The sequence below is a fragment of the Empidonax traillii genome, unplaced genomic scaffold, assembly GCF_003031625.1.
Source record: "Empidonax traillii isolate 1590-97213 ecotype Southwest subspecies unplaced genomic scaffold, ASM303162v1 scaffold60:size2069287, whole genome shotgun sequence".
Taxonomy (NCBI): Eukaryota; Metazoa; Chordata; class Aves; order Passeriformes; family Tyrannidae; genus Empidonax; species Empidonax traillii.
Window position 1 is genome coordinate 721,693 of NW_020955253.1, and position 26,623 is coordinate 748,315.

At 43.7% G+C, this 26,623-nt stretch overlaps 1 protein-coding gene across 1 annotated transcript in view; it reads right to left on the minus strand.

Moving 5' to 3' along the window:
• The window catches only part of STOX2 (storkhead box 2), a 153,088-nt gene extending 126,800 nt beyond the window's left edge, over positions 1-26,288 (minus strand). Inside the window, exon 1 of the mRNA XM_027879879.1 lies at positions 25,922-26,288. Coding sequence (XP_027735680.1) covers positions 25,922-26,288 — 367 coding nt within the window. The remainder of the gene's footprint in view (positions 1-25,921) is intronic.
• Positions 26,289-26,623: the final 335 nt, after the last annotated feature.

Genomic DNA, 26,623 nt, shown 5'->3' on the forward strand with positions numbered 1-26,623 from the left:
GGATACATCATGACTGCTCCAATAACTCTGAAATCAGGCAAGCATGCCCAAGCCAGAGTGAATCCAGCAACACTTCTTTGTGTCTCACATGAGACAGGGCCGCCTTCTCCTCTGTTTTAATGGTTCAGTCATTTAACCCAAGAAACAGCAGTGGCAATGTTCACAGTGCATCTAGGGGCAGGCAAAGCAGGTACATTGACAGAAGGCTGTGTTTCCAAGAAAACTTTTTTTTATGCCTTCCATAAATTCACAGACACCCTTCAAATAATTTCTGAAGTGGGTTTTTTTGTTTGTTTGTTTGTTTGTTTGTTTTTACAGAGGTCAGCATAAGAATTTAACCTCACTGAAAGGCAATGTCACAGCAGGGTTGAGTTCACCAGAGCTGTTAAAAAATATTTCAGTACCGAATTAGGATGCTGTTCACTTCCTAGGACAGACTGAAAAGTGGAAGACCCCTTACCTAGAAAGGTGCCCATCTGTCTTAGACCAGGAGGGCAAGACAAGGAGAACATTAAGGCAACAACAAAAACAGGGCAGTCATGTCAAGGCTAGGCATTGCCAAGGGGTTGAACATGCTAAAGAAAAGGTATCTCCATACAAGGATAAGAAGGTATCCAGTAGAGCTAAAACACCAAGGGTATTTGAATATAGGAAAAGTGAGGCCCAGCCAACCCAGAAAGACATTGCAGATACACTTAAGCAAGCCCTTCCTCACCAGCTTGATGGGGAAGGGTAAGGCGGGGGACAATACCTGGCTCAGCAGACAGGAGGAGAACTAGGTAGAGCCTGAAGCAGCTGAAAGAGTTGTGCCAAGAGGCAGCGACAGCAAGTATCCAGCGCGGGTGATCCAATGGTCGCACAGGCTAAAGACCTGGGGGAAATAGGGACGCGGTATATGTACGTGTGTGTGCGCACACACCTGCGTCAGGTAAGCCAGCAAGAAGGAGGTCTCAGGGATGACAGCAAGAGGTAATTATAGACTGCAAAAGGTTTGAGCTCATAAAAACAGAATTAGATTTCCTCGAAAGTTTGTAGCCGGGGATCGTGTGTGTAATCTGGACGCACGGGATGAGCAAGAGGCAGCGAATGAATAACTACTCACTACGTCCAAATGGGATAGGACAAGCGAAAATTGTGAATGAATTAAGTAAGTATTTTGGGAGGGAGGGCAAGGAGATGGCTCGTGACACCAGAAAGCTCCACTGAGAGGAGTGTCACAAGAAAGACAACAAAGGCTAAGTGGGAAAAGATGAACAAAGTAGAGCAAGCGAGCAATATGGGAAGGGCAGCCAAGACTATGAAGCAGACTGGGATACAGCAGGCAAGGGGTCAGACTAATGAGAGAGAGCCAACAGGAATGTGTGGAACAGCCCAGAAAGCACCCAAACACAGGTGTAAGGTACTGACCTGACTGAGAAAGGGTGTTGAGACAGACAAGATGTGAAGATACATCGAAGTTCAAGGAGAAAAGTTTCCTCATGTACAGCAGAAAGACTATAGAGAAGACAGAGGAAAAAAACCCCAATAATTTTATATAGCATTAATACCAGAATTCCAAACAGACATAGCCCACAGGCACAAGTCAGAAGTTTATATAGGTGTTTTGCCTTCTGTCTCACCCTGAAATACTTCTGAACAAACCTACACATTTTGCAGGGTACATTTAAACTCTGCTCTCCTTCCCATCTCTCTGCAGAGGAAAACTAAAGCCTGCCAAGATCCCTTTTACTTTGTGATTTCCTTTCTCATTGCACCACGAGACTAAACCGGCACAGTGATGAGATTCAGAGAGATACGTGTTTATTTCCGTTCACTGTGTAGGACGCAGTCCAGCCAGAACGACGACGACAATTATTTCCTACAATTATTACCACATTTCACACCCTTTCCTGTGGTTATGAGAAGCAGCACCCCTTCCTTGACAACACCTACAGCCAGTTTCCTTCCTTACCAGAGACCTGCCAATGTTCAGTGTCTTTCTGGGTTTGTCGCTCCGTCCCAGCCCCCCTCCCACTCCCTAAAGAAACGAGGTTTCATTTTCTACCAGAAATTACTCCATCCACAATTTCATCTGAAGAAAGAATTCCCTTGGCACTTGTTAAAATAATTTATAAAAACATTTCAGAGATCTCATTTACACTGTTATTGCCCCATTAAGAAGCAAAATTTGGTTCTTCTCTAAATTGTCACTAATTTCTGGCAAAAGGCCACATCTGGCCCATCACAGGCAGGCTGTTGCCCATCAAGGTTGGCTGTTTTGCTGCAGAGCAAAGGGAACTGTTCTGCATGCTTTCTGCAAGGACATCTTAGGATTATCTTCCTCATCACTTCAGGATGCTCCAATACTTAACCACTCCCTTGATGATACTACCAATTACTTTTAAAAGGGTGGTCGTTTTACCCCTACAAATAAACTTCCATCACTTCAAATGCACTAATTTAGACAGAAGAGATTTCTCAATCTCTTGATGGAATTCTGAACTGGCTTAGTGTCCTCTATCCATAGATCTTCCAGGGATGTATAAACAGTGAGCCAAAGAGGACCAGCCATTTTCAAGCCATAACAATAGAGAGACATGCAAGGTCTTCAACTTTACTTTCATTTTGTAGATGAAGAAGGTTGATACAAAAGCATGGTTTGTTTCCCTGAGGCCTGAAGAGTCAGTCACAACTCACAAGGAAAGACGTGGTCTGCATGAGATCCTAAAACAAAATACTTCAAAACCAAACAGCCATGCTTTGCAGGTCACATTTAAACTCCATGCATCTTCTTACCTTCTGTAGGGGAAAATAAATAGTTTTATAGGAGAAAAACCGCTTTATCTCAGTTTGACCAAAACACCCTATCCATTGATGGGGGTGATTTGAGGAGAGTTATGCAAAACTTTGCACCAAGTGGCATAAAACCTCTTCAAATAACAGTGTAAATTGGATGTTTTGAAACCAGAAATCTCCTTTTCCAGTACAAAGGTAGTCTGATAGCTAGAAGACACTTATACGCACTATCTTTGCAAAACACTTCCCATCCACAAGCCCAAACACATCCCGTCTTGGATTCAGCTCCAGCTTTAGCTTCCCGACCCACCTCCTCTCCCTCCTTTCCTCGTAACATTGTTTTAATTATTACTGAGATAAAATAGCTAAATGGCCACTAGCAGGATAATAAGCACAACACACCTACCTGACTAATTTCGGAAGATTACATCAAGCATTCCTTGTGGAGCTGAAACTGCTCACAGGACTGTGGGGGGGAAGATAGTGGCAAGCTCAGCACTTAACCAAAATGTGTATTTTGCAGGAGAGGAAAAGGAGGAGGAGAAAGATCCTGTATCACCTCTAAACAAGGTCATGGAAGAAGAATATGGCAATTTCTTAGCCTTCTTTACCTGTCAGATAGGTCTAAAACGGAGCCCAGCTTAATAGAAGCATTTAACCATCCTGCATTCTTCACCAAGATAAATACACCCATAATAGCTCAACCTCTGTTCTGCTCTGTGTTATCTTTTGTAACATAAACTCAAGAAATGGCTTAGAGCAACATAAGTTAGGCTTTACCAGTCCTCCAGTAAGACACATATATCTTCACTTCCACAAGGCGATTAATAAGCTGGAGAAAAACAACCCCATTACAGACTAACAGAATCAATTAATTTGGAAAAGACCCCTGAGATCATCAAGTCCAACATCAAAAGTCAGAGAGGGCAAAACCAGCAGGTTTATGTAGATCAATGCAAGTAAAGATGCACGTTGCTGGACTGCTGTTCTGTAATAAAAAAGCTTACCCAAAGCAAAAATAAAGGGCTGATTTTACAAAGTTCAACCACTATTTTAGAAGTGGAGAGTGAGCACCCATAACGCCAACACAGCCCCAGAGGGATGAATCCTCCAAAATACTTGTCAAAGCAACCCTACACAATGGTAAGGAAAGCCACTGGATTCCACACCACTATATCTTACCTCATCTGACGTTTTTAATGGGGAAGAAAAGTTTGGAGGAAAAGAAGACTGAGAATTCAAAATAAAGTGGTAATACCTGGGTCCTCAAGAAGCCCCTCCTTGCCTAGTCTGTTTAGGTTTTGATCAATAAATACATTGTACTGGGTATCACATTAAGCTTACAGATTTTCCCAAGTCTTTTAGACAGAGAATCTTTTCGACACTCTGCTTACACAAAGGTCAAAGCACTGAAACCCCAGCCACATGGGGACATACTGCCACGACCACAGCACAATCTACACACATACATGTACAAGACTCACAGGATGACTTACACTGGCTTTCCTCTCCAAATGAATGCATATCCCAACTGTTCTCTTCATTTTCACTATTTCAGTCCAATTCCTTTCTTTCCATCCTCTCTTCCCTCTGCTCTCTATAACACTGAGTTAACATTAGATATATCCCATGCAGTGATGATGTCTCTCTGCCACCAATTTGGCTGGCTGGGCCAGCCAGGTCACACAAAGGACTAAACTCTGATATTGGGATTTGCTTCTGAAAGTTTTAAGTTTTCTTAAGCTTGAAGACCTGATTCCCTTGCATGCAGTTACGTCATATATCCACCTTAATATACAACCTTTCTTTGCATTTGCAGGTATCAGTGCAATAAATGATCTGTCAAAAAAATCTGTTTTGTGCGCTGCCCAGCAAACTGAAGCATAAGGGAGGGGTTATCCCAAAGCACTCCGGGATTTAAAGCTTTCTCCTAGGATGCAGCATTTCACAAGGTGCATTGCCACTGCAGGACATGCTCTGGCTGAGCCACACTAACAGACACAAGTAAGGAAACAAGGGTGTGATTTTCAGAACAATATTCAATCATGCCGAAGGCACCACAGCAAGGAAAAACTACTGCAAAGAATAAATATTCCAACATTTCTTCTTTCTCCTCTGCCTGCCACACCAACATCTGCAAGCCTTGTTCCTAAAGTTGTCATCAGTCTGTCTTGCACACAAGCACAGCAGCCAAGGGTGCAGTCCCTAGCATGCTCAGCTTCCCCTCTCACTACCCCAGCAAATTGCCAATGCCCTACACGGGCTGGATCTTACACCCCAAGAAGTGGCAGTGAACCCTTCCTCTGTCTCCACCACTCCTAGCATTTTTGCCACGTTAAGGATATGCTCTCTGTTTTCTTTAGGGCTGGCAAAGCAATTCTTGGGGACACTCGTGTCAACACAAGTCCTAGGATCACGCTGATGAGCTCTTCCTTAGCTCATCACATCTCATGAAACCAACCCTTGAGCAGATTTGGGCAGAGAAAGATTTCCAAGTAACTGCTTCTCAAACCATCACATTGAGATGGTATAAGAAAGGCCTCTCTCAAGTGAGCATCTTGCTTCTTGGGAATACATAACTTATAGAGGGCCCAGTTACCGCTGTCCTTCCCATTACCTGTTGCATACAGACCTATACAGCAAGCCAAAATTGGGAAGTCAAACCCAACCTTATTGGCGAACTCAACCTTAAGAAATAATACCAATAGAAAAAAAGCCCACTATGACCATTTAATGCTGTGATTTGCCATGCTGAATTATTGCAGCATAAAAAACAAAAACCAGAAACTCCCTAAGCAACAACCAGAAACGAGCAGAAATCTTAAATAAGACCCTGTGTGAGACCCTCTGTTCCACAGAAGTTCAGCAAGTATATTTTTAATTGTTTCACATCACGCAGGTAGGGATAAATTATTTTTTCTTTTATTGCAAGTATTAATGAACTGTTATCTTTTTTCTGCTTATGCTATTCAAGAGATGTGACAAAAGAATTCTCCTCACCTTTCTAGATTACAAGTTATCCCAAATGTTTGTACTTCACAGTCACGCTATGGAAAATATGCACAAGTAACCACACCAAAGTCATTACAACTACTCCTATGAAGAAACATTTAATCTCCTCTTCTGGCATTTACAGAGATCAGGACCCAAAACACACCAATATGCTGCACTTAGTTTGTTCCAAGCTCAGCATCTTTAAATAAAACAGCCCATTTTGAAACGAATAGTGTAGCAAATATCTGCTTTTGTGACGAGCCCCTGACACCAAGAACCCCTGGCTTCATGTGGGTCCTTACAACTCTATAATAAGCTCCTGGGAGGTCCCCAGGTTTTTCTTTCAGCAATGGGGGCAAATTCCTCAGACTCACTTTTCTGGTCCTTGAAGCAAATTATCAGATGAAGAAAATGATGCGTCTGTAAAAGTAGGAGGAAGATCGTATAATAGGCGGCATACCAGTGCACTGACCCCCTTCAACCCACGATGGGGAACTCAAACCAGCATTTCCAGGCTGGGATCTGCTCAATGCACCCTGTGCTCTGGTTTTTATCGAAAAGGGGCCCCTGTCTCCAGAGCCTACTGCCTACCTCTCAGACAAGTCAAACTCTCACGGCTCTGAGACCACATGCCCGGTACCTACCCTGGCCTTAGAGACTCAGTGACCACTGGGCTACACAGAACAGAACAGGGAGCATCTCCACACACAGTTCCTCCTGTGAACTGTGCTGGGAGCCACCTGTGGCTACAAAAAACAGCTCCGAATTAGTCACAGGGGGAGCCAGGCATGGTCTGGCAGCACACAAAGAAGTTCTTGTGTATGCCGAATTTTTCTTCTGTGAATGCATCTATTTATTTTCGAAGAGAAAAACTTTCAGGTTTTTTTGGGGAAAAGGCTGTTCTGCTGGTTTGTTGTTTTTATGAGAAATATTTCATACACGATACGGAGAATACAAAAATCCTAAAACATTACTTTTTCGTTGTTTTATTATGTTTTCTGAAAATATAGCTGTTTTGTTTCAGGCTTACCTTCTAATACTTCAACTTCATCCACTCAAATCCCTACATCAGGAAAAAAGCCAGGAAAACATCATTGCTCTACTCTTCTACAATACAGTTCCTACATGCAAAAATAGTGCTCCAAACCTCAAGAATACATGTCTTTGCATTTTTTCTGTCTTTTTCACATTGGTATTCTACCATCTGATTTATTTCCTATTTCTTAAACCATCAGTTTACAGGAAAAAAAACAAACATACATTAAGTTCAAATCAAACTGGCAAAACACTAAAAGTTTCAAAAAAATCAAAGAGGATGCTCAAGTTCCTGTCTTTGTTTCTATTTATTTCTTTTCTATTTACCTTTCTGTTATCAACTTGAGTAAGTTCTCAAATATTTTTCTATCCTTTAGACATAAAATATCCAAGTACTTGGCTGCTGCATAAAGAAAGCTGAGCAAATCCTTTGGTTCAGTTGTCAGCCAGAATAAATGCACAAGAACTGCTCCAATGGAAAAGCTGTGACCTTCAAAGAAATAAACAAACCCAAGTGTAGTTATGAAGGTGATTCACACCCTTGCCTTTAAATATACCTAACAAACATGTTCTTAAAAGCAACAAAGACATTTTAATTGTGTTTGTTGTGCATCTGCATTCTCAGCATTGTCCAGTCCTGGTCATGAGTGCCAGGAGTGTGGGGATGCCCAGGCCACCACCACAAACAACAATAGACACCTTGACACCCAACACAAACATGGGATGGGGAAAGAAGAGATTCAAGTGAGTGGCAAGTGGACTGAAAGAAGGAAATACAAATTGCACCAACCATAATCCTTTTAACGTTATGTTATTTTTTCCCTCCCTGTTTACTATGTACAGTAATAAATTTTGCAAACCTTCAAAGAAACACTTTTACTTTCAAGGAGTCAGGTGCTAAGGTGTGAGACAGCTTGCCCAGACACTGCTAGTCAGAAACAAAACAAAACAAACAAAAACCAAACAACACCCCCAAACAAACAAAAAACCAAACCAAACAAAAAAGCCATCTAATAAAGCCAAATAATAGACTCCTATCTAATAAAGCAGAAGAAGAGACTCCTTGCTAATAAAGTCAGGCATGCCATTACCAATGTATTAGTCAGACAGGCAGTTCTGGATTCTACACTTAAAAATGTAGAAAATCTTGTAAATATTTGCCTGGGCTTGCAAATGCCACTCTATCATATTTCTAGTGATGCTTTTGGGCAGCATATTTTGTTTGAGTTACACCATCAGAAAAGGTATATCATCTGGCTCAGTTGGCAGCAAACTGTGCTTACACACATAGACTTCTCAACTGCTTAAAAGCAAAACAGAATAACTGGAATATTAAAAGTAAAACAGAGTAACTGGAACACATGAGCAGACAATTGCTTGATTTTATTCCACGGTACCTTCTACAATTCACTGAAAACAGCTGCTTACAACACTACAAAGAAAGCTACAGTTTGTCCAGAAGAGAACAGAAAAAAATGTATTTACCCTTGCTAGCAACTGCATAACATGAATATTCAAATTTACCAGCCTTCATAGTTACCCTGGAATAACAGTAAAAAGTGTGACCTACCCTCTTTACTGAGTTCAGGGTGAGTTTGGCTCCAGCACTTACAGAACAGTTTTACCAAACTGTCGTCATTCATGTTATCTTCAAAACGAAGCTGAAACCTGCAAATTGTTTCTGAAAGAGCACTCTCATTTCTGGAGACTGAGAAAGTATTTCCTGGCTGGACCCTCAGAAGCTGATCTGTTAATAATTCAACAGCAAAATACCTCTTTTTGGGTAAAAAGCAGAGAAATGGATATTAGAAGAAAGAATAAGACAAAGCACAAAGTATATGTTTCATATATTCCTTTTCTCCTGTATTCCTCTTAGCTTGAGGCATCTCTATTTCTCATTTCACTAGAAACACCATCCAACTCCTACTGCCTTTGGAAAATTTCCACTGATAGAAATAAAAGTTGGATCTTTTATGTAAGATGGGATAGGAAGCTCTATAGTTACCAAGCCTGCCTACTCCAGTAACCCACCAGGTTTTAGGTAACAGCTCATAAAAGCACAAGGGTCATCCATCTACTTGTCTTCCTTCTTTAGCCAGTCCCTTTCCAGATCCACTGCGGTGCAGATGCCCAAATCTGCTGACCAGGCATGCTGAACTCAATCAATCTTACCCTGCATCAGGAACAGATTAACAGATCCGTTGAATTAGAAATCGTAGCAGATGGGCCAAAGTGCCACCAACTTTATATGTTTTCTGCGTTTTTACTGATATTACTGTGCAAAAATACATCATTCTTTCTTTCTTTCCTTCTTATCATTTATTCAGAAGATGAATTCTCTGCAAGCCAATGAACCACACACTATCAGAGCCCAGAGGGTATCCATCAGACTGCAGAAACACTGAAAATAAAGTGCAGATGGTCAATGTCTCCTCCCCTCTATTCTGAGACCTACTTCAAGAGCTGTAACATCCATTAAGAGCTTTCTGCCAAAGAGCTAAGGTAAGAATAAAAGGAAGGAGGTAAGAAGGAAATGCTCTCTAAGAACAGTTTGAGAGTCTAAACCCAGACTAAAAACATTAAAGAGCTGAGTAAAAAGACTGTGGTCGCACAAGGAGCAGGTGAACAGCAGACAGAAAAATCACAAAAGAAGTGGGAAAATGAGATTATGAGAGAAAGAAAGAGCACTTTGTATATTTGTTTTCCATAACTTACATTCAGCATATCATTACAACCTAAAATTAAAGAAAGGGCAGGCTTACTGGCCATTTCAACAGGTCTATCAGGATTACCTAAAGCAGCTCTTGCTAGGGGTTTAAAAAAAAATTTAAATGATAGATTAAGTGGTTAGTGGAAAAATAAAAGTCTTTCCCAAGACAACCAGCAAGATAAGAAAAGCTCCTATAAAAAGCTGCTGGCAACTAAGGCTCTGTCAGTCACCTTAAGGATCTGTCAAAACACAGAAATACATCTGAGGCAGGCCAACATTTAGGGGGGGAGTTATACTTTAATTTTTTTTTTTTTAAGAACAAACACATTGCAACCAAAGGCACCAATTGCCTAATCTTGTTCATAGCTGAGCATCCAAAAAGGTATCCCATCAAGCCAGTGTCCAAACACTGTGGGTAGGAGAGACAGCCAGATGACACTGGGTGCTCCCAGGTCTCCCATTACACAGAGCAACGGAAGGCAGGAGGACCAGGGGAACCTGTTATGCAGGAGCCAAAATTCCAAAAGGACCTGTCCAGAGCAAAACATGCAGGAGTTGTGGAAATCATCCACGAGATCCATCAGAGCTGCTGTCTTCAACAGGGTGTTACAGGTTAGATGATGGGAACAACCTAGCCTGATGTCATGGCTGTAAGCAGGAGGTCAGACCAGAGCTGTCTGAAGGTTCCTTCCTACACACATTACTTTATGATCCCATGTGTATTTGTTTGCAGACTGTAATGAAGAGAAGATAAAGTGACAGGTCCACAGTAATTTATCCTGAACTCTCTTTTCCTCTCTCCTCATTCCAGGTTAGGTTCTTTCCTTTGAGATGGCCCACTGTGGGCTCCTGTGTCAAAGCAAAAGGGACGGCAAAGGCTGTGAGACCTTCTTAGTTCTGACCCACACCAGCTCAAACCCTGTGCCAGTGCAGATACAGAGGGAAGTTCAGTCCCTGCTATGAATAAAGAGGGGCTATAGTCCTGCAGTCAAACATCTGAAAATGGAAGTGTGCCTTCATCAAGGAAGTAAAAGCAGAGAGATAAAAAGCAAGTTAGGGACAACAGTGGTATAGATTGACTCAAGCACTTTCCATATCTACCCTAACAGATCCCAGTGGTTGGTTTCTCAACCCCATTTTTCCCACGCTGTTTGACATCATGCCTTGCCTGAACCATCTCATGTTTTTAAGGATCAAAAATACGCCCTTCACAAAGCACACAGTCTGATTCCACAGCAAAACAGCACCATATCCATTCCAAGATATGCTTTAAAGGCTCAGCCCCAGCTAGCATTAAATGCAGCCAACGGAATTTCTGGAGCCATCAGGAGAGAGAAGATGTCTCTGAAAAAGGCGGATATTGTAGAAGCAGCTAGAGCAGAGCCAACAGAAGAATGACGATGCTGCAAGCAGCAGGGTGGGCAGGCTGAGAAGGGACAAGCTGTTATGGGCACTCTATCAGGCTGGTGTGATCCTGGCACAAAGCCACTGGTGGAAAAGATGGCAAGAGCTTACATGCTGGCACAATCTTTTAAGCAGAGAGACAGCATTGAGGAAAGGTTAGTCGCAGATGAAGGTAAAAGCCACACTTTCTCCGTTCACAGGAAAGGACACTCAAAAGGCAGGAAGCAAAAAGCTCTGAGGAATTCACTGCAACAGGTCAGTTTGTAAAGGAGGATTACAGTGTCCCAGTGCTGCAGTGTAGTCTAGATAAGCGTGAGCCAGCTTTAATCTAGGGATTGAAGACACCTGCAGAAGCTCATCACAGGCTGCCTGAGTGACAAGGGGAGTTAGACACAGCTGAAAAACATAATTATTGCTGGAGTTGAAGAATGTGAACCACACCTGAACTGGCTAGCTCAAAACTAGTTCAGATACATTTATGTTCAGCTGAAACACAAGCAAGAAAAGTCAAGGAGCCCACTGCTGAAAGAAACAGTCATCCTGCAGAAGCACTGAGACCTATGATTTCAGGAAAGGAAAAGAACTATACCCCACAAGATACCGCTTCCCTTTCCACCCCTGCTTCCCCTGATGTACTTCTGGGCACTGCCACAGAGAGAAGAAAACCTACTGACAAACCTGAAAAGGACCATACTGGCAAACATGCTTCAGCAGAAGATTAGGAAAGAAAAGCCTGCAAGAAGTCATAGACAGTACTAAAACCTATAGGTAATGTCACACAAGAATCACTATTTTGAAGTTTATTGAAAGAAACACCATATAAACCATTACAGGCTCCAGTTCCCTTCTGTGCAACCGCAGTTAGTGTTTACATGGCATACACTAAGAGTGCAAGACCACAGGCTGGGACAGGATGACATGTCTCCCCTTGTGACTACTGACCCAGTGTGCCCCGCTTACATTTTCTCAGTTAACAACCAGGGCAAATAAAGTAAGGATAGCCATTTAGGAAGTATTACCTGTTTATGGCTCCAGATTCAAGCCAAACACCACATATCTCAGTATCTGTTATTACAGACTCACCATAGTTCTACCAAAGCTTTCAAAAGACTTATGCACGCAACTCATTCATGAAGCAGGCTGAGGGCTGCCACAAGAAGTAATTACTACAGCCTAAGCGGTGAGAAAACAGGTAAAGCAAATCCAGGCAGGTTTCGAGCAAGAATTCTTTGCCTGGTTGCCTATTTACAGATTACCTCTCATTCACAAGTAACCTCATAAGTGTGTATAATTATTTAAAGTTTTGCACTGAGAGAGCACCCATGAACTTCAGCCCCGGCTCTGCACTACAGTGCCCAGCACACCACTCTGACAGAGCCACCAAGTTTTCTGCCCCAAAAAGACTTGTGCTCTCAAACACAAGGAGCAAGGTTTGGATCAAGCTTTCCAGCCTGCAGACCTCAAAGGGCCAGCCATTCCTGCTGCTCCAAAAGTTACCACCACAGGTGTCCTTGAAGCAAAGAGGAGAAAGGGAAGAGTTGCAGAGCAAGCACTGAGGTTCAAAGTAGCCGTCAGAGATGACAAATTCAGAACTATTTGAAGGGAAGGTTTGATAAGTCTGCAGTGCACTGGTAGGGGAGCACAGGCTTCAGCTGTGCAGGTTGGCGAGGTCAGGGCTTTTCAATTTGGAGTCTGCAGGTCCCCAAGTGATCTGTGAACTCCTTTCCAAATGGTCTATAGAAAGATAAAAGTGAAAATCACCACTTACATTTGCTGTATTTCCACTGGAAACACAGCAATCTGCAAACTAAAGAAAGCTGAGGATCATCATGCTAGTGGATTGTTACTCACCGGGACAGGAGGCAGTGTAAACAATTCAAAGCAATGGAAAATCCTCAGGAATTAGAAAGAGGTGCTCAAGACACCAATCAAAAATGTTCCCAGCGTGAAAAGAAGGAAAAAATGGAAGTAGCGCATTCCAGTTGTTAAACATTGTCCTAACTAGTGGGAAAAGTTCTGTCAAAATTATTTCCTTTTTTACCCCAGTCTCTCATCACAAAAATCAACACTGAAGTCTGTAGCTCACTTTTCTTCCATCTCACCAGATGACTGGTGTCTAGTGGCTCCCAAAAGACAGGATATGTTTGGCCTTTCTCTCAACACAAACATTGAAGAGACTGGGAAAACAGCACTGGGATTAATTTAAGTCTGAAACCTGAAGCCCAACAATTATCTGAGCAGAAAAATTGAAAAGACTCATGCGCTGGCACACAGATAAATCTGCTTTCCCCTTTTAAGATCAAAAATGTCACTGAATGAGACTAGTTATTGACAGAGAAAAGCAGAACAATGATAGATATAGTGATTCTGACACTAAAACATTTTACAGCCATACTGCCTGCACTTGAAAGGCAGCCAAGAAGCAAGTCCCTACAGACCTTCCAACAGCTATTTGGCATCAGCTTCACTGAGAAGCTCTAGCTGCACACCTCTAGTAAAGACAAACTAACGATCAAAAAATACCTTGGAAACAAAACAAAAGACCTTGAATTAATAAGCAATCTAGAAAGTAAAGGCTACAAGCTACTGCCATACATAAAAAATGGCAAGATGATAGCCCCTAATTCCTACCCAAGGAAAGAAATCAGAATGATTGTAGCTCGAGTTGCCTGCTTTTCATGACTTCATCCCTATTGACAAAATATTAATTAATACTTCCTCTTCATACTTTTCCTGAAGGCAACTACAAAACCTGGGTGAACTCTTCTCTGTTTATTTCTCGGAGTACTGCACACATCAAAATAAAAATAAAGAATACTAGTCCTGATTTTGCAAGATGAATTCTCAAAGCTTAATTTCCAGCTTAGACACAGTTAACCCACTCTCTAAACAGGAAGAGATTCCTCTTGCGAATCTCCTGAAAACAGTCAGGCAAATACAAGAACATACAACATGCCTATATTCAAAAATGTGAGTCCCCTCACCAAACTCAGACTTGCTATAAGCCTATATGAGTATATGTGCCTTGTTGAATAAAGACCACTCAAAGTAATGGAAAACCTCTGCTCATACAGCACTTAAAACATTATATACACACTCAGACACTTATCTATACAAAGGAACTCAACTGAAAATCAACTTAAGCATCTACCATGGAATGCTTAAGCAAAATTTCTTTGAGAAACACTTCAAAGCTTCACGGCCCTATGAGCCCTAAATTCTTCCATCCCCACTTTGCAGACACCTCCCAGTTTGCTGAAAAATGGAAATTACAGCATGTAGCTAGACCTCTTAAGAAGATGCATTAAGTCCTACTAAAATCTCCAGTTCTGATAAAAACAGAGCAGACTTCACACCTATCAGCCTTGCTTCCCTGCCACATGAAGCACTACATCCAAGACTAGCTGTTCACATCACTAAAAACCTGGCTGGCTGGCTGGCTGGCTTCCCTTCTTTTTCAGTCTTCCACCCTTTCCAGATGTTCACATTCATAAAGGAGGATTCTCTACAAAGCTGACACCTGGTGTGAAGATACCTGTTAGAAAACCAAACTTTTTTTCCAGAGCATCTAAAATTGTAGAGAGTTGAAGTTACTCTTTTTCTTCTCCCTGCTTTTACCCACTGCTTACCCCTCTTGTGACTGTCCTTTGCAGCTTCTCACAAAACTATCAATTTTCTCTCTAGCTGCATAGGATTTTTCAGTCAGTAACACCACTAAGATATTTCTCTTTATCCATTAGGATAATTGAGACAAATGAGAAATGACAGCAGTAAAATTTAGTGTCCTCAAAGCTTTTTCCCTCACTTCAGATACAGTGGGTGAATGTCCCCACTTTAAATTCTCTTTTCTATTATTAAACTAGGAAGAAAACCCTCCCCCTTTATTTTTAATAACCCCTTCTGCTAATAATGTCTGCTGTGTTACATACTGCTTTAAAACAGACCTTAAAATCCTGTTTTTCAACTGGTTAAACCAGCTTGTGAACACGCGACTAATTAGGACATTCCTACAGTCCAGGCGAGTTGCTGACTTCCCACAGCCGGACCACGGCCACTCATGTGACATCAAGCACCTGTAAAGATCTGTTTAGAGTCACCCAGCTGTCCACAATTTGCTCCTCCTTTGACTTAAATAGGCATGTGAACACTGAGTATGGGACAGTCCACCAGGACCTCCTTCCTCTACTCTCATTCCCAGTGCTGGGGATGTTTCACTCTCTTCTTTGGGCCCTCAAGATTGCCCCCATCAGCCTGGACTGCCCCACTGGACAGGGACCATTTGCAAAGCCTTATCGGGAGGCTCCCACTAGTAGGCACAAGGAATGGACAGAAATCTTCACATGGGTGCTGACCTGCTTCTGGCTTCAGAAGCCAGGGCATCTCAACAGCACCCTCAGATTTAGCAAGGTGTACAGGTTTCCCTGAGCAGAGACAGTGGAGACAAAGGAGGCCCTTCAGAGGAACCCAGTGAAAACATTCGGCTTTCTCTTAATGCCAGCTATTGTTATTTCATCTGTCAATGAAAAGAGAACTTGTTTGGGCACTAACCCTGCAATGTACACAAGCAAGAGAGCAAACATTTAGTGCCAGTCTGCTGGAGTGGGAGTCAAGGGCACAGTCCACTTCCACGCAGACTGAAGAGTGGCTGGAAGGCTCAAGGGCAGGCTGAGGACTATTGTCACCCAAAAAACATGCCATGCATCCTTTGACTCAAAGAACACCCTTAAAAAAAAAAAAGCATTAAAAAAAAAAATCCCTCCAAAAAAACTAAATCCCATCCCCAAAAGTACAAACAGCCCCCACCAAAATTATAGAAGTTCACTGCAGCATCACATGGAGCTTATAGGACTTCAGTTACCCCTCTAGAATTCAAACAATAAATTAACAGGCAGAGAAATCCCATTCATGTCAGTCTGATCTCTTTGTGAAGGGACATAAATAATGAACTGTATGCATTGCTATTGGCACAGTAGCAGGACTCTGTTAGGTCATGGATCCAAGGATATTATTAAGACAAGGTAAGTAGATATGATATATTTATTAGGCAATTAGTCTTCCTCCCAACAACCTGGAGAAAGGTTGCTGCATCCAGAAACCTATCTATTTTTTCCATATTTTTTGTAAGATATCCATGGATATTATGATCAAAGTGGAAAATATAACTACAGTCCAAAAGAGTGAATATTAATTTGTCTTTCTTCTTTATCTAAAAGTTTTGCTAGACTTGTGAAACTTCTTTAAAAAAAAAAAAAAAAGCCCCCAGTTTTAAAAAAGAAATACTTGTTTTATAGCCCCTCAATAATACCTAAGACTCTGTTACCAAATCTAACACACTGGCAGCACCAAGCTTCTTCTAAAGCTATAAATACATCACAAGTTTTACAGCTCCAGTGAAAATATAATCCTTGCAGTTTCACTCCTTCCGGAGAGCCTCTGAACATGCAGTGAGAGCATCTTCAAGGCAGCAGATAAGCAGGAGTTGCTGGAGCTGCTGAGTTACTGGTGAGGATGGACACAGCAAGGCTACTGCTACCAATGCAGGGACTAAGACACTTACTCAGCCACAATCCAAGCCCCAGGTCTTCCCCTTCCAAAACACACCTTTACTCCCCTTCTGCTGGCACCAGAAGGAGGAATCAGCATGCCCCATGGTCAGCCCAGTCCTGCTGCCCATTGCAATTTAGGCCATGTTATTGTGAAAGCCACTGGGTCAACGTCCAAGAGCCCCATCCTGCTCTTTCAGTGGGATTCCCCATATCAGGGCCAGCAATGGGCCTTTCAGCATTCTTGTTCTCCTCTGAAGGCATGCATGAGGTAGCATATGTACCCCCTGAAGTACTAGTTAGCAAAAATTGCTTTAAAACTAAAGCTTCTGGAAGGTACTCAAACCACAAACCATGCTCTTCAGACTGAAACATTTTCCACAGTCACAGTATACAGATTTTGTAAAGAACCAAGTTTGGAGTTGTTTTCTAGAGTTTAGGTGAATTGGTTCGCATTTCTAAAAGAGCAATCTTTGAAACACCTGCATATCCCTTTGTTAATTATCTGATAGTGGAATTCAAGGTTAAGCTAAAAGGCTGCTGTATTTTACTCCAACTTCTGCTTTTTGGTGCCCCTTCCTGTCCCCCTACGGAAGAACAACATCAAAGTCTCACATTGCATGGATTAGAAGTATATCCAGCTCCAGAAAACACACTACAGAAGCATTATTCTGTGCATTAATTCAGAGCACAGTATAGTAACTTTCTTTCATAAGAAAACCAAAAATAGGCTTAATATTACACCATTTTTTTTTCTGTTATGGACAAAAAAGCAACTAGAAGAACCACTGTTCAGATTCCCTGGATAGTTGCCAACATTTGAATGTGTCCTCAATTGTTACTGTGGCCCAGAACAGGAGCCTGATTAAAAAAGGAGCTGTGAAGTCCTGCTCAAATGTCAACAGGAAAGCACTTTGTTTCATCAAAATATAAGTCTTTGTACATTCTTTACATTCAGACATTTCTCAGGTGAAATCCCAGGTCAGAAATGGAGGGATCAAGTACAGTGATCTCTGAAGATCTCAGAAGAAAGCATGTTTACATACTAGGTGAAGGGATTTTATTTAAAGAATGTAATATTCTTAAAGACCTTTCCAGATCTGGCCCACCCAGGGAGCACTTTCAATAGTGGAAACTGGAGACTGCAATAACATTCCCAGCAGTCAACATCATTAAAAAATAATCCAAACCTTTATGTGCTTATATTTAAAATTAAGAAACAAAGTATAGAGAGAGCCTGAATTTTCAGAACTCTGTTAAATTTCTGTTACTGCACAAAACTATTAGGAAGTTCCTTTCATCTTCACGTTTCACAGCCACAGTTTCTTCAAGGGAAACCACCATCTGGTTGTGCTTTTTATTTCCTCTGAACACTTCAGCCTCTCTTTGACTACTAAGAAAAAAGAGGTCTGATTATCACATGTTGGCCAAAGCCAAGGAAAGGACTAATGTTGCTCAGAAGGCAGCTTTGGATGCCAAGAGTTTGAGAACACAAAATCCACCTGCGTTGCACCTTTTCTGCTACCCTCTCTAAAAGGATGTCTCAAAAGCAGACAAGAATGTGGTAATGCTTTGGCCTGCCCTGCCAGGGGACTAGCTGTGATTCTCCTGGCTTGCAGAAAGGAGGACAGGCTTACCATCCAAAATAATGGCCTGAGGAAACAGCACTAGAAGAGCTGGAAGACAGCACCAATTTTGTTACTGTTCCCTTTACAAAACAGCTGAAACAAAAACCTGCCACTCAAGCTCAGGGACAGCAGTGCTTTCATACACAGCTGACCTTTCCTAGAGCTTCTCTGCACTAAACACAGACTGCAAAACCTCTCTCAATGATTTTTGAGGGGTCTTGGGAATCCGGAGAGGTCCCAGCTGACTGGAAGCTGGTGAATGTTGTCCTGATTTTCAAGAAGGTCAAAAAGGAGGACCCTAGAAACAACAGACCTGTCAGTCTCACTTCAATGCCTGTAAAGTTATGGAGAAGATTATTGTGGGAAGTATTGAAAAACACCTGAAAGACAACACTGTCACTGGTCACAGCCAGCACAGCTTCGTGAGAAGAAAGTCCTGCTTGTCAAACCTTTTTACTAGGTAACCCACCTAGTTGATCAAGGGAAGCCAGTTGATGTAATCCTTTTGAATTTTAGTAAAGCTTTCAATACTGTCTCTCACTGGACCCTTCTGGACAAACTGTCCAGCACACAGCTGGATAAACACATCATGAGATGGGTGAGCAATTGGCTCATGGGTGGAGCACAGAGGGTAACAGTGAATGGGGGAACATCAGACTGGTGACCTGTCCCTAGTGGGGTTCCACAGGGCTCCATCTTGGGCCCTGTGCTCTTCAACATCTCCATAAATGTTTGGACACAGGACTGGAAGGGATACTAAGTAAGTTTGCAGATGAGACAAAACTGAGAGAAGCTGTTGACTCCCTCAAAGGCAGGGAGGCCCTGCAGAGAGACCTCGACAAATTAGAGGACTGGGCAATCACCAACCATGTGAGGTTCAACGAGGGAAAGTGCTGGATTCTGCATCTGGGATGGGGCAACCCCAGATGTACGTACAGACTGGGGAATGAGATGCCAGAAAGCAGTGCCACAGGTCACTGGCAAGTTGAATATGAGTCAGCAGTGCCCTGGCAGCCAGGAGGGCCAACCGTGTCCTGCAGGGATTCAGGCAAAGCATCACCAGTGGGTTGAGGGAGATGATTGTCCCGCTCTGCTCTGCACTGGGGCAGCCTCACTTTGAATACTGTGTGCAGTTTTGGACACCACAATATTAGAAAGATATTCAGCTATTAGAGAGTGTCCAAATGAGGGCAACAAAGATGGTGAAGGGCCTCAAGGGGAAGCCATATCAGGAGCAGCTGAGGTCACTTGGTTTGTTCAGCCTGGAGAAGAGAAGACTGAGGGGAGACCTCATTGCAGTGTACAACTTCTTCCTGAGGGGAAGGAGGGGCAGGCACTGATCTCTGGTGTGTGGTGACCAATGACAGAACCTGAGAGAATGGCCTGAAGTTGTGTCAGGGGAGGTTTAGGCTGGATATTAGAAAGAGCTTCTTCACCCAGAGGGTGGTTGGGCACTGGAACAGGCTTTTCAGGGAAGTGGTCACATCACCAAGCCTGACAAAGCTCAAGAAGTATCTGGACAATGCTCTCAGGCACATGGTGTGACTCTGGGGGATGGCCCTGTGCAAGGCTGAGAGTTGGACTCAATGAACCTTGTGTGTCCCTTCCAACTCCGCATATTCTTTGATTCTCCACAATCAGGGCTGGAGTACCTCTCCCATGGAGACAGACTGAGAAGGCTACAGGGAGACCTAGCCCTTTTCAGTGCCTAAAGGAGGCCTGCAAGAGAGCTGGAAAGAGACTTCACAAGAGCATGTAGTGATAGAACAAAGGGGAATGGCCTTAAACTGAGAGTAGGTTTAGAGTAGGTACTAGAACAGAATTCTTTACTGTGAGTTTGCTGAGGCACTGGAACAACTTACCAAGAGAATTTGTGGATGCCTCCTTCCTGGAAGTGTTTAAGACCAGGTTTGATGGAGCTCTGAGCAACTTGGTCTAGTGGAAGCTTCCCTGCCCAGGGCATGGGGTTTGGAACGAGACTGTTTATGGTCCCTTCCAACCCAAGCCAATCTACAAATCAAAATGCATTTCAAGGGAAATTTTAAACTGTGGCAACACATACAGAAGGTCTGAACTTAGTCAACAAAAATCATGACAGTTTGATGAGTGAAATATTAACTTGCCTCTTATTAGCAAATTAAAAAGACAGGACAAAAGGGCAAATACAATTGAGTTTTCATGCCACAAAATGGTGAAGAGGAGTAGGCAGGACAGCCCCTGCACACTTCATCCACCTCAGTCTTTTTAAAATAAAAAATGATTATGTAAAAAAGAAGAGCAGGACAGATGGAAAGGTGATTTAGTGAGTGGTCTGGTGGCACATGATGCTGGCAGCCCAGGAGCCATTTAAGCAGTGGGAATAACACCTGACAAGGGGCTTCATTCAGTCCACACTCACTGTGCTGCTCCCTGGCAAAGACAAGGGCCCTTTGAGGAGGGGAATGAGGAATACTTAAAGACCAGATGCTCATGCACAAAAAAAATAGATGGAGAAAGAAATTTTGCTTCATTAAAGCCCCATGGCTGAGGGCTGCTGTCAGCCGCTATGGTGCCCTTACAGCATTGATTTTTACACAGAGCATACACTTAACTTGCAAGGCTGGATGACTTATTTGCTACCAGAAAAGATGTTTTCTCATACAATGGTGCCCTTTGTGGGGAGGAAGGAGGTGGGAAGACAGTACTAGTTGGCCATTAATCTTATAAAGCCTTCCCTTGAGTTGCACAATGAATAGCATGGATCTGTGTATTTGACTTTGCTTGTTCAAGAGAAGTTGCTTTGAGTGAAAAAATTAAATTGAATAGGCTGTATATTTTCTTCCTTTGTGTTTTTTTTTTTTTATTTTCACAATACATTTTATACAGCTAGCACTAGTCTTGCAGGCCATCCACAATTTTCTTTAAAGAGCACAAAGCAATTCTGACTCTAAGACTTCACTCACACAAATACAAGCACAAACCACATACTGAGAAATCAGGCACTTGATACGCAGTCCATTCTCATTTAGCTCTTGTGCCTGTCTCCCAGTCCCTAAAGTACATTAAAGGCCCAACCCAACACTTGTGAACAGTGAAGTTCTTTACACAAATTTTGGAGTAAATTCATAAGCACTGCAGCCTGGCCATAAGCTGAAGTTTACTTTTTTTTCCCCCCAGGCTGCAATAACCACCTCACAGATAAAAAAAAAGTGCTTAGTGAATCTTTAACTGGCTCTAAGTTGGAGTGGGAGAGGAGAAAAAAATTTTAGTTTAAATCCACTGAGGTTCCCATGGTAATACCACAAGGCATACAAAAGGTATAGCTGAGTGTGTGGCAAAGTCATCGGAGGTTTTATTACTATGAAACCTAATGCTTCCCTACTGAAAAGAAATTTCCATTATATAAAGGAGATAATTGGGAGGAAAAAAAGACAATTCATGTTTTATGACTGGCTATAAATGAATAATGTTTAATGTCCAACACTCTACACTTCACCATAATCATCCACTAATGACTGAAAAACTTATTGTGAAAATTGCCAAACCTAAACTGGTGGGGTGTTAATTTAATTTTTTTTGGTGGCAAGAGAAGGGAGAGAAAAGAAAGGGAGCACTTAGCTCCAGCTCCCAGTGCGGCAAAAAAAAGTTTGCCCCCCTACGCCTGGCCAAGCAGGAACAATGCACAACAGCCTGGCCCTGCCGACTTCACTGAATTACAACTCCTGCTAGTTAGTTTAATTATTGCACATATATTTCTTGAAAACTTCATCTGAACATCAGCTTCTAATTGGAGAAATTGCTCTGAGCGTGACCAAAGGGCTATTATAAAGTTTGGTCACTTCTTTTCAAGCAGTCTTTACAAAAGGTCACGGCCCTTCTGCGAAGCGTATGAAAACCTCTCAAAGATGCCCATTGTCCACGGCACAAGAATCAAGTGCAAGAGGTACAGAAGGAAGTCTCAGTTGGGAACACAAAAGGCAATGAAGAGATGAAAACAAGGTGGAACATCCTGCTACACCTTGCACAAAAGAGTTGAAAGCGGGGGGAGGAGGGGGAGAAATCAGCTTCCGGGATGACAAAAAATATTAGTGAGTGCAAATGGAAGGTGTGTCAAAGAAAGAAATCTTATTAAAATACTAATGCTCATTAAAGACTTAAGTTGCAAAAGCCTTGCAAAGTTACAAGAAAGCTTCCGAGGACAATGAATTTCATCACAGGACCTGTAGGTTTGCATAAGGTTTCCATGACCCCCTAAATCAGCATATTAAGCAAGTGCTACTTTGGGGATTTTGTTTATTCAAAGACTGCTTATTTTTCCCAAAGTTTCTCTTCAGCCAACTTAAAAACCTAGACATATTCACCAATTTCCTAATATCCAAATAACTCTGATCACTGCAAAACTCGATGCTGAGCAAGGTTTTATGGTGTAACCATTTAGTTTAAGAAAACTACCAGAGGAGTAAGTTTGGAAGTCACACATGAAACACTTCATTCCCTGTATCCTCCAGCCCTAAGCTGTCAGTGCTATATGCAAGTTTCTCACATGCTTCATATTTAGGCTGTATTTCATTGTAAAGTCTAATTTTATAATTCAAAAGTCAAATCTTTGGAAACCAAAATCTCATGTGGATTTTAATCCATTTACTTTGTGGCTCAGGTACACCTGCACCGAGCATACTAGGAGTGTCCAGTCCCTGATAACTACGGATTACACTTCCATTAATTTTTCATTATCAAGCCAGGGTGACTTAAATGTGGAGAGACTATTCAGCAACGAGTCTCCTGGTTCACATTTTACAATCCCAGCAGCAGATACCATGCTGTTCCTACTATAGGTTTAGAATTCCTTCTTCCTCACCAGTTACTTTTTCCTCCAGTTATTGTCTCCACAGCCATCACAACACATGACTCATCAGACCAGCCAAGGCCCTGGACCACAATGAACAAGAAACATCAATACAGCAGCAGAGGTTTGAAAGTCAGCTTGCAGTTGTGATTTCTGGGTCACATTAGCACTTAAAAATATAGGTGAAAGGAAGCACTGTCCAAGGCTCTCTGGTACCTGTGCATAGAGGTCAAGCAGCTTAGAGCAGGAGGCCTTTCTGCCGCTTCCCCCGTGCCAGGCAGCAGCAGGAGCTTGGGATGCTTCCCCTTCACCACTCTGGGGCAGGCAGCTGGTTCTCCAGCTACCCCATCCCAGATGGGGGGCAGGTGAGGCAGAAAGCTGCCCCCACTCTTCTGCAAGTGGCTAGCCACCCAAGAGATTAAGGCAAGAACCAACCCAAAAGCCTAACACAGCATTGTCCAGGGATCTCAATGGCCCTGGGGTACAGGGAAAGACCCCCGGGGTGAGCCCCTCACACACCCCCCACTGCTATGCCCAGCCATGCTATGCCACAGCTCAGGGACTACTGGCTGGACCAAAGCAACAGAAAACAGTAGCTTCACCTTCATCAAAAATATTGTGCCACTTTTCCCCATTGACCCCATAAGTTATTTATTAACAGGAGTAAAATATTACCATTCTGCACCTCCCAACAGGCAGGTTTTCCTCCCTGCCTAAGGCATCGACTACTTTTTAAAAAACTGAAATGCATAGAGACTTTTTTTGTCTGTGTGTTGTTTGCTGCCTTAATGCAACAAAGTAGACACTGAAGTGTGAGAGCGATTCGAAACAAGTCACAGCCATTTACACATTAGGCACCTAATTAAGTCGAAAATACAATTACACGCATGTAAGCAGATGCTCGTGCCCACAGGCCAAGCCCATTGCTTCGACAGTTCTTTAACTACCTAACTTTACAGTAAGTGCAAGTTGAATTTACTTAGATACAAGACCTGAATTATCAGTCTGGGAGTGGAAAAAAATAAAAAGCAAACAGTTCCTCCCATTATATGTAGTGCAGCACTACCCAACAGGCAAGACTCCAGCAGGTCCCTGCTCTTCTTTCATAGCCTTTAATCAAATACTGAGAAACATTTGCTATTTTTTAAAGTCAAATGAAAACCTTTGGCTTCAGTCTTTTGTAAATTTGCAGCAAAGATAACCCCCCCAGGAATGCATATTATTTAGACACCAGTGAGCTTACTTATTAACACGAACTTGTAGCAAAAGTTTTGTTTCAGTATTTTAAAACGGGCCACAAAGACCTGTTTACATTCCTTGTCTGGCTTTAGTAATCAGGGTTGGAGCACACCCTTCCACAGCGCTCCTGGGCAGAGTGCTGAGGAATGTCACCCAATGGGCAAGGTCCAAGAACACCCCAAAAATCAAACACTGACCCTTACACTCTGTGAGGTGAGGGAGTCAATTCAAAAGCTGGTGGAGCACACAAAACTTTTCTATCACCAAATATGATTAACCACCTGTTCACCAACACTGTTTTGTCACTTGATGTTCAGAAGAAATTCAGCTATAACGAGGCAAAAAAGGTGCATCAGATCATTTTTAAAAGGGCAGCTTGTCTTAAGCTTCCCTGTCAGGACACAAAAAATTATAATATTCAAGTAAATCTGATGGGGAAACAGTGACAGACAAGTGTCTGACTACTCTGCAAGACACAAAACTGCCAATAAATAGAAATGATAAGAGTCTGCACTATTTGTTCCGGAACGACAGAGGCAGCTAAAAACCTTCAAAACCAAGATTATCAACAGGAAACTGGGAAACCCCGAATATTCATGGTCCATTCTTTGCAGGAACCTTACTCAGCTAATTTTTTAAAAAAAGAAATGCATGGAAGCATCCTGTTTTAAAGGTCTGAAACTCCCAGCACAGAGAGAGCATCTCGAGCTCTGTGACCTGTTCCCAGTGCCCGCTGCATAGGACACAGACGATATAAGTTGTACATAAGGAAAAGACAGTTTGTCTCCCAATCACCACTGCAGCAGCTAGGGGGGAACAACAATTAAACAAATCCTCACAATTTACCTTCTCTCCATAAGGGAAGCTGCATTTCAAGCTGTGAAGGTTGCAAGTTACCCTAACTCCTAAGGAAAACTTCAGCTCTGTTGCTCTTCACAACTCCCCAAACAGCCACAGCTTTTTCTTTTTTTTTTTTTTTTTTTTTTGGGGGGGGGGGCGGTTCATGTCAAAATAAGTGCTGCAAACATTTTTGCTCTCCATGCTAGGATTTTTTTCTTTAAGAAAACTCAGGATGAAGTGTGTTTCATCCCAGGCCACACTGTACACTGGTGGGATTCCCTTGGGGAATCACAGTGTAACTTGAACCTTCAGCCCATCACAGCACAACAGACTTGCCGTGTACAGTTCCCAAAAGCCACCTGCCTTGCACCACAAAGAGATATATGTTAGTCACTTCCTACTACTGCTTCTCGCTGTGTAAGACACCTTCATAGCAACACTGTGATCCAAGTTTGATCTAGCAAGTAGATCCGAATATAAAGTGAAATATTCTTTTAGCAAAACCAGAAATACTAAAACGATCTTTTAAGTCCCGAGCCAAGCAGCCCCGGGAGCACGGCGCGGGAGGAGGCCGGCCGGCCGGAGACCAGCGGGCATTTCACCCTGCTGGGGGTATATCCAAACACTTCCACTTTGTGTTTTTAACCTCCCCCGCTGATGGAAACGGGGGGACGCACCTACCGACCCTACAGCCATGGCCCGCAGCTCTCCTGGAGAACCTCACTCACCCGCAGCGCATCCCTGCAAACGCCACCGCTCCCGTCCCGGCTCACCCCTTTCGTGCACACACCCACTTTTGGGGGCTAAAATCCCGCGGCCGGGAGGGCCCGTCTTTCCGCTCTCCGCTCCCTGACCCCGCCGGGCATCTGCTGCGAGCGCTCCGGGGCTGCTCCCCCGGCCCGGCCCGGCCCAGCCCGGCGGCACCTACCCAGGCACTTGATGTGGAAGCCGCTGGGGGGCTTGAGGGAGCGGCGCGCCCAGCCCTGCCGCAGCACCTCCAGGTGCTCCTCCTTGCCCTGCACCAGCAGCACCTGCTCGTCGATCCAGCCCAGGAAGAAGGTCTCGGCCACCGCCGCCGTGGCCCGCCGGTCCCAGAAGTGCTGCATGTTCTCCCGCTTGAAGTCCGCGAAGATCTCGTAGCCGATGCGGTGGCGGCCCAGCTCCGCCGCCGGCCCCGCACCAGCCCCAGCCCCGGCCCCGCCGCCGCCCCCCGGCCGGCCCCCGGCCGCGGCGTCCAAGACGATGGCCAGGGAGTGCGGGGCGATCTGCAGGCACCGCTCCGCCCTGCGCGGCATGGCCGCTCACCGCCCGCCGCCGGGCACCGGCACGGGCACAGACAGGGACAGGGACAGGGACACGGACATGCCTCCCGCGGCCGCGCTGCCTCCCGCGGCCGGCTGGCCGCGCTCCGCCCCCGCGGGCCCGTCCTGTCCCGCTCCGCCCCCGGCACACCCCCGGCGCGGCGCGGTCCTGCCGCGGGCGAGGCGCGGGTGGGATCCCGCTGATGCCGCTGGCCCCGCGGCGGGCAGAGACCGCGGTCTGCCGGCCGGGAGGTCCGCACCCCTCGCAGCCCCCCGCAGCACACCTCCCCGTCCCAGCACGGGAGCACCGTCCCCAGAAGCGAAACTAT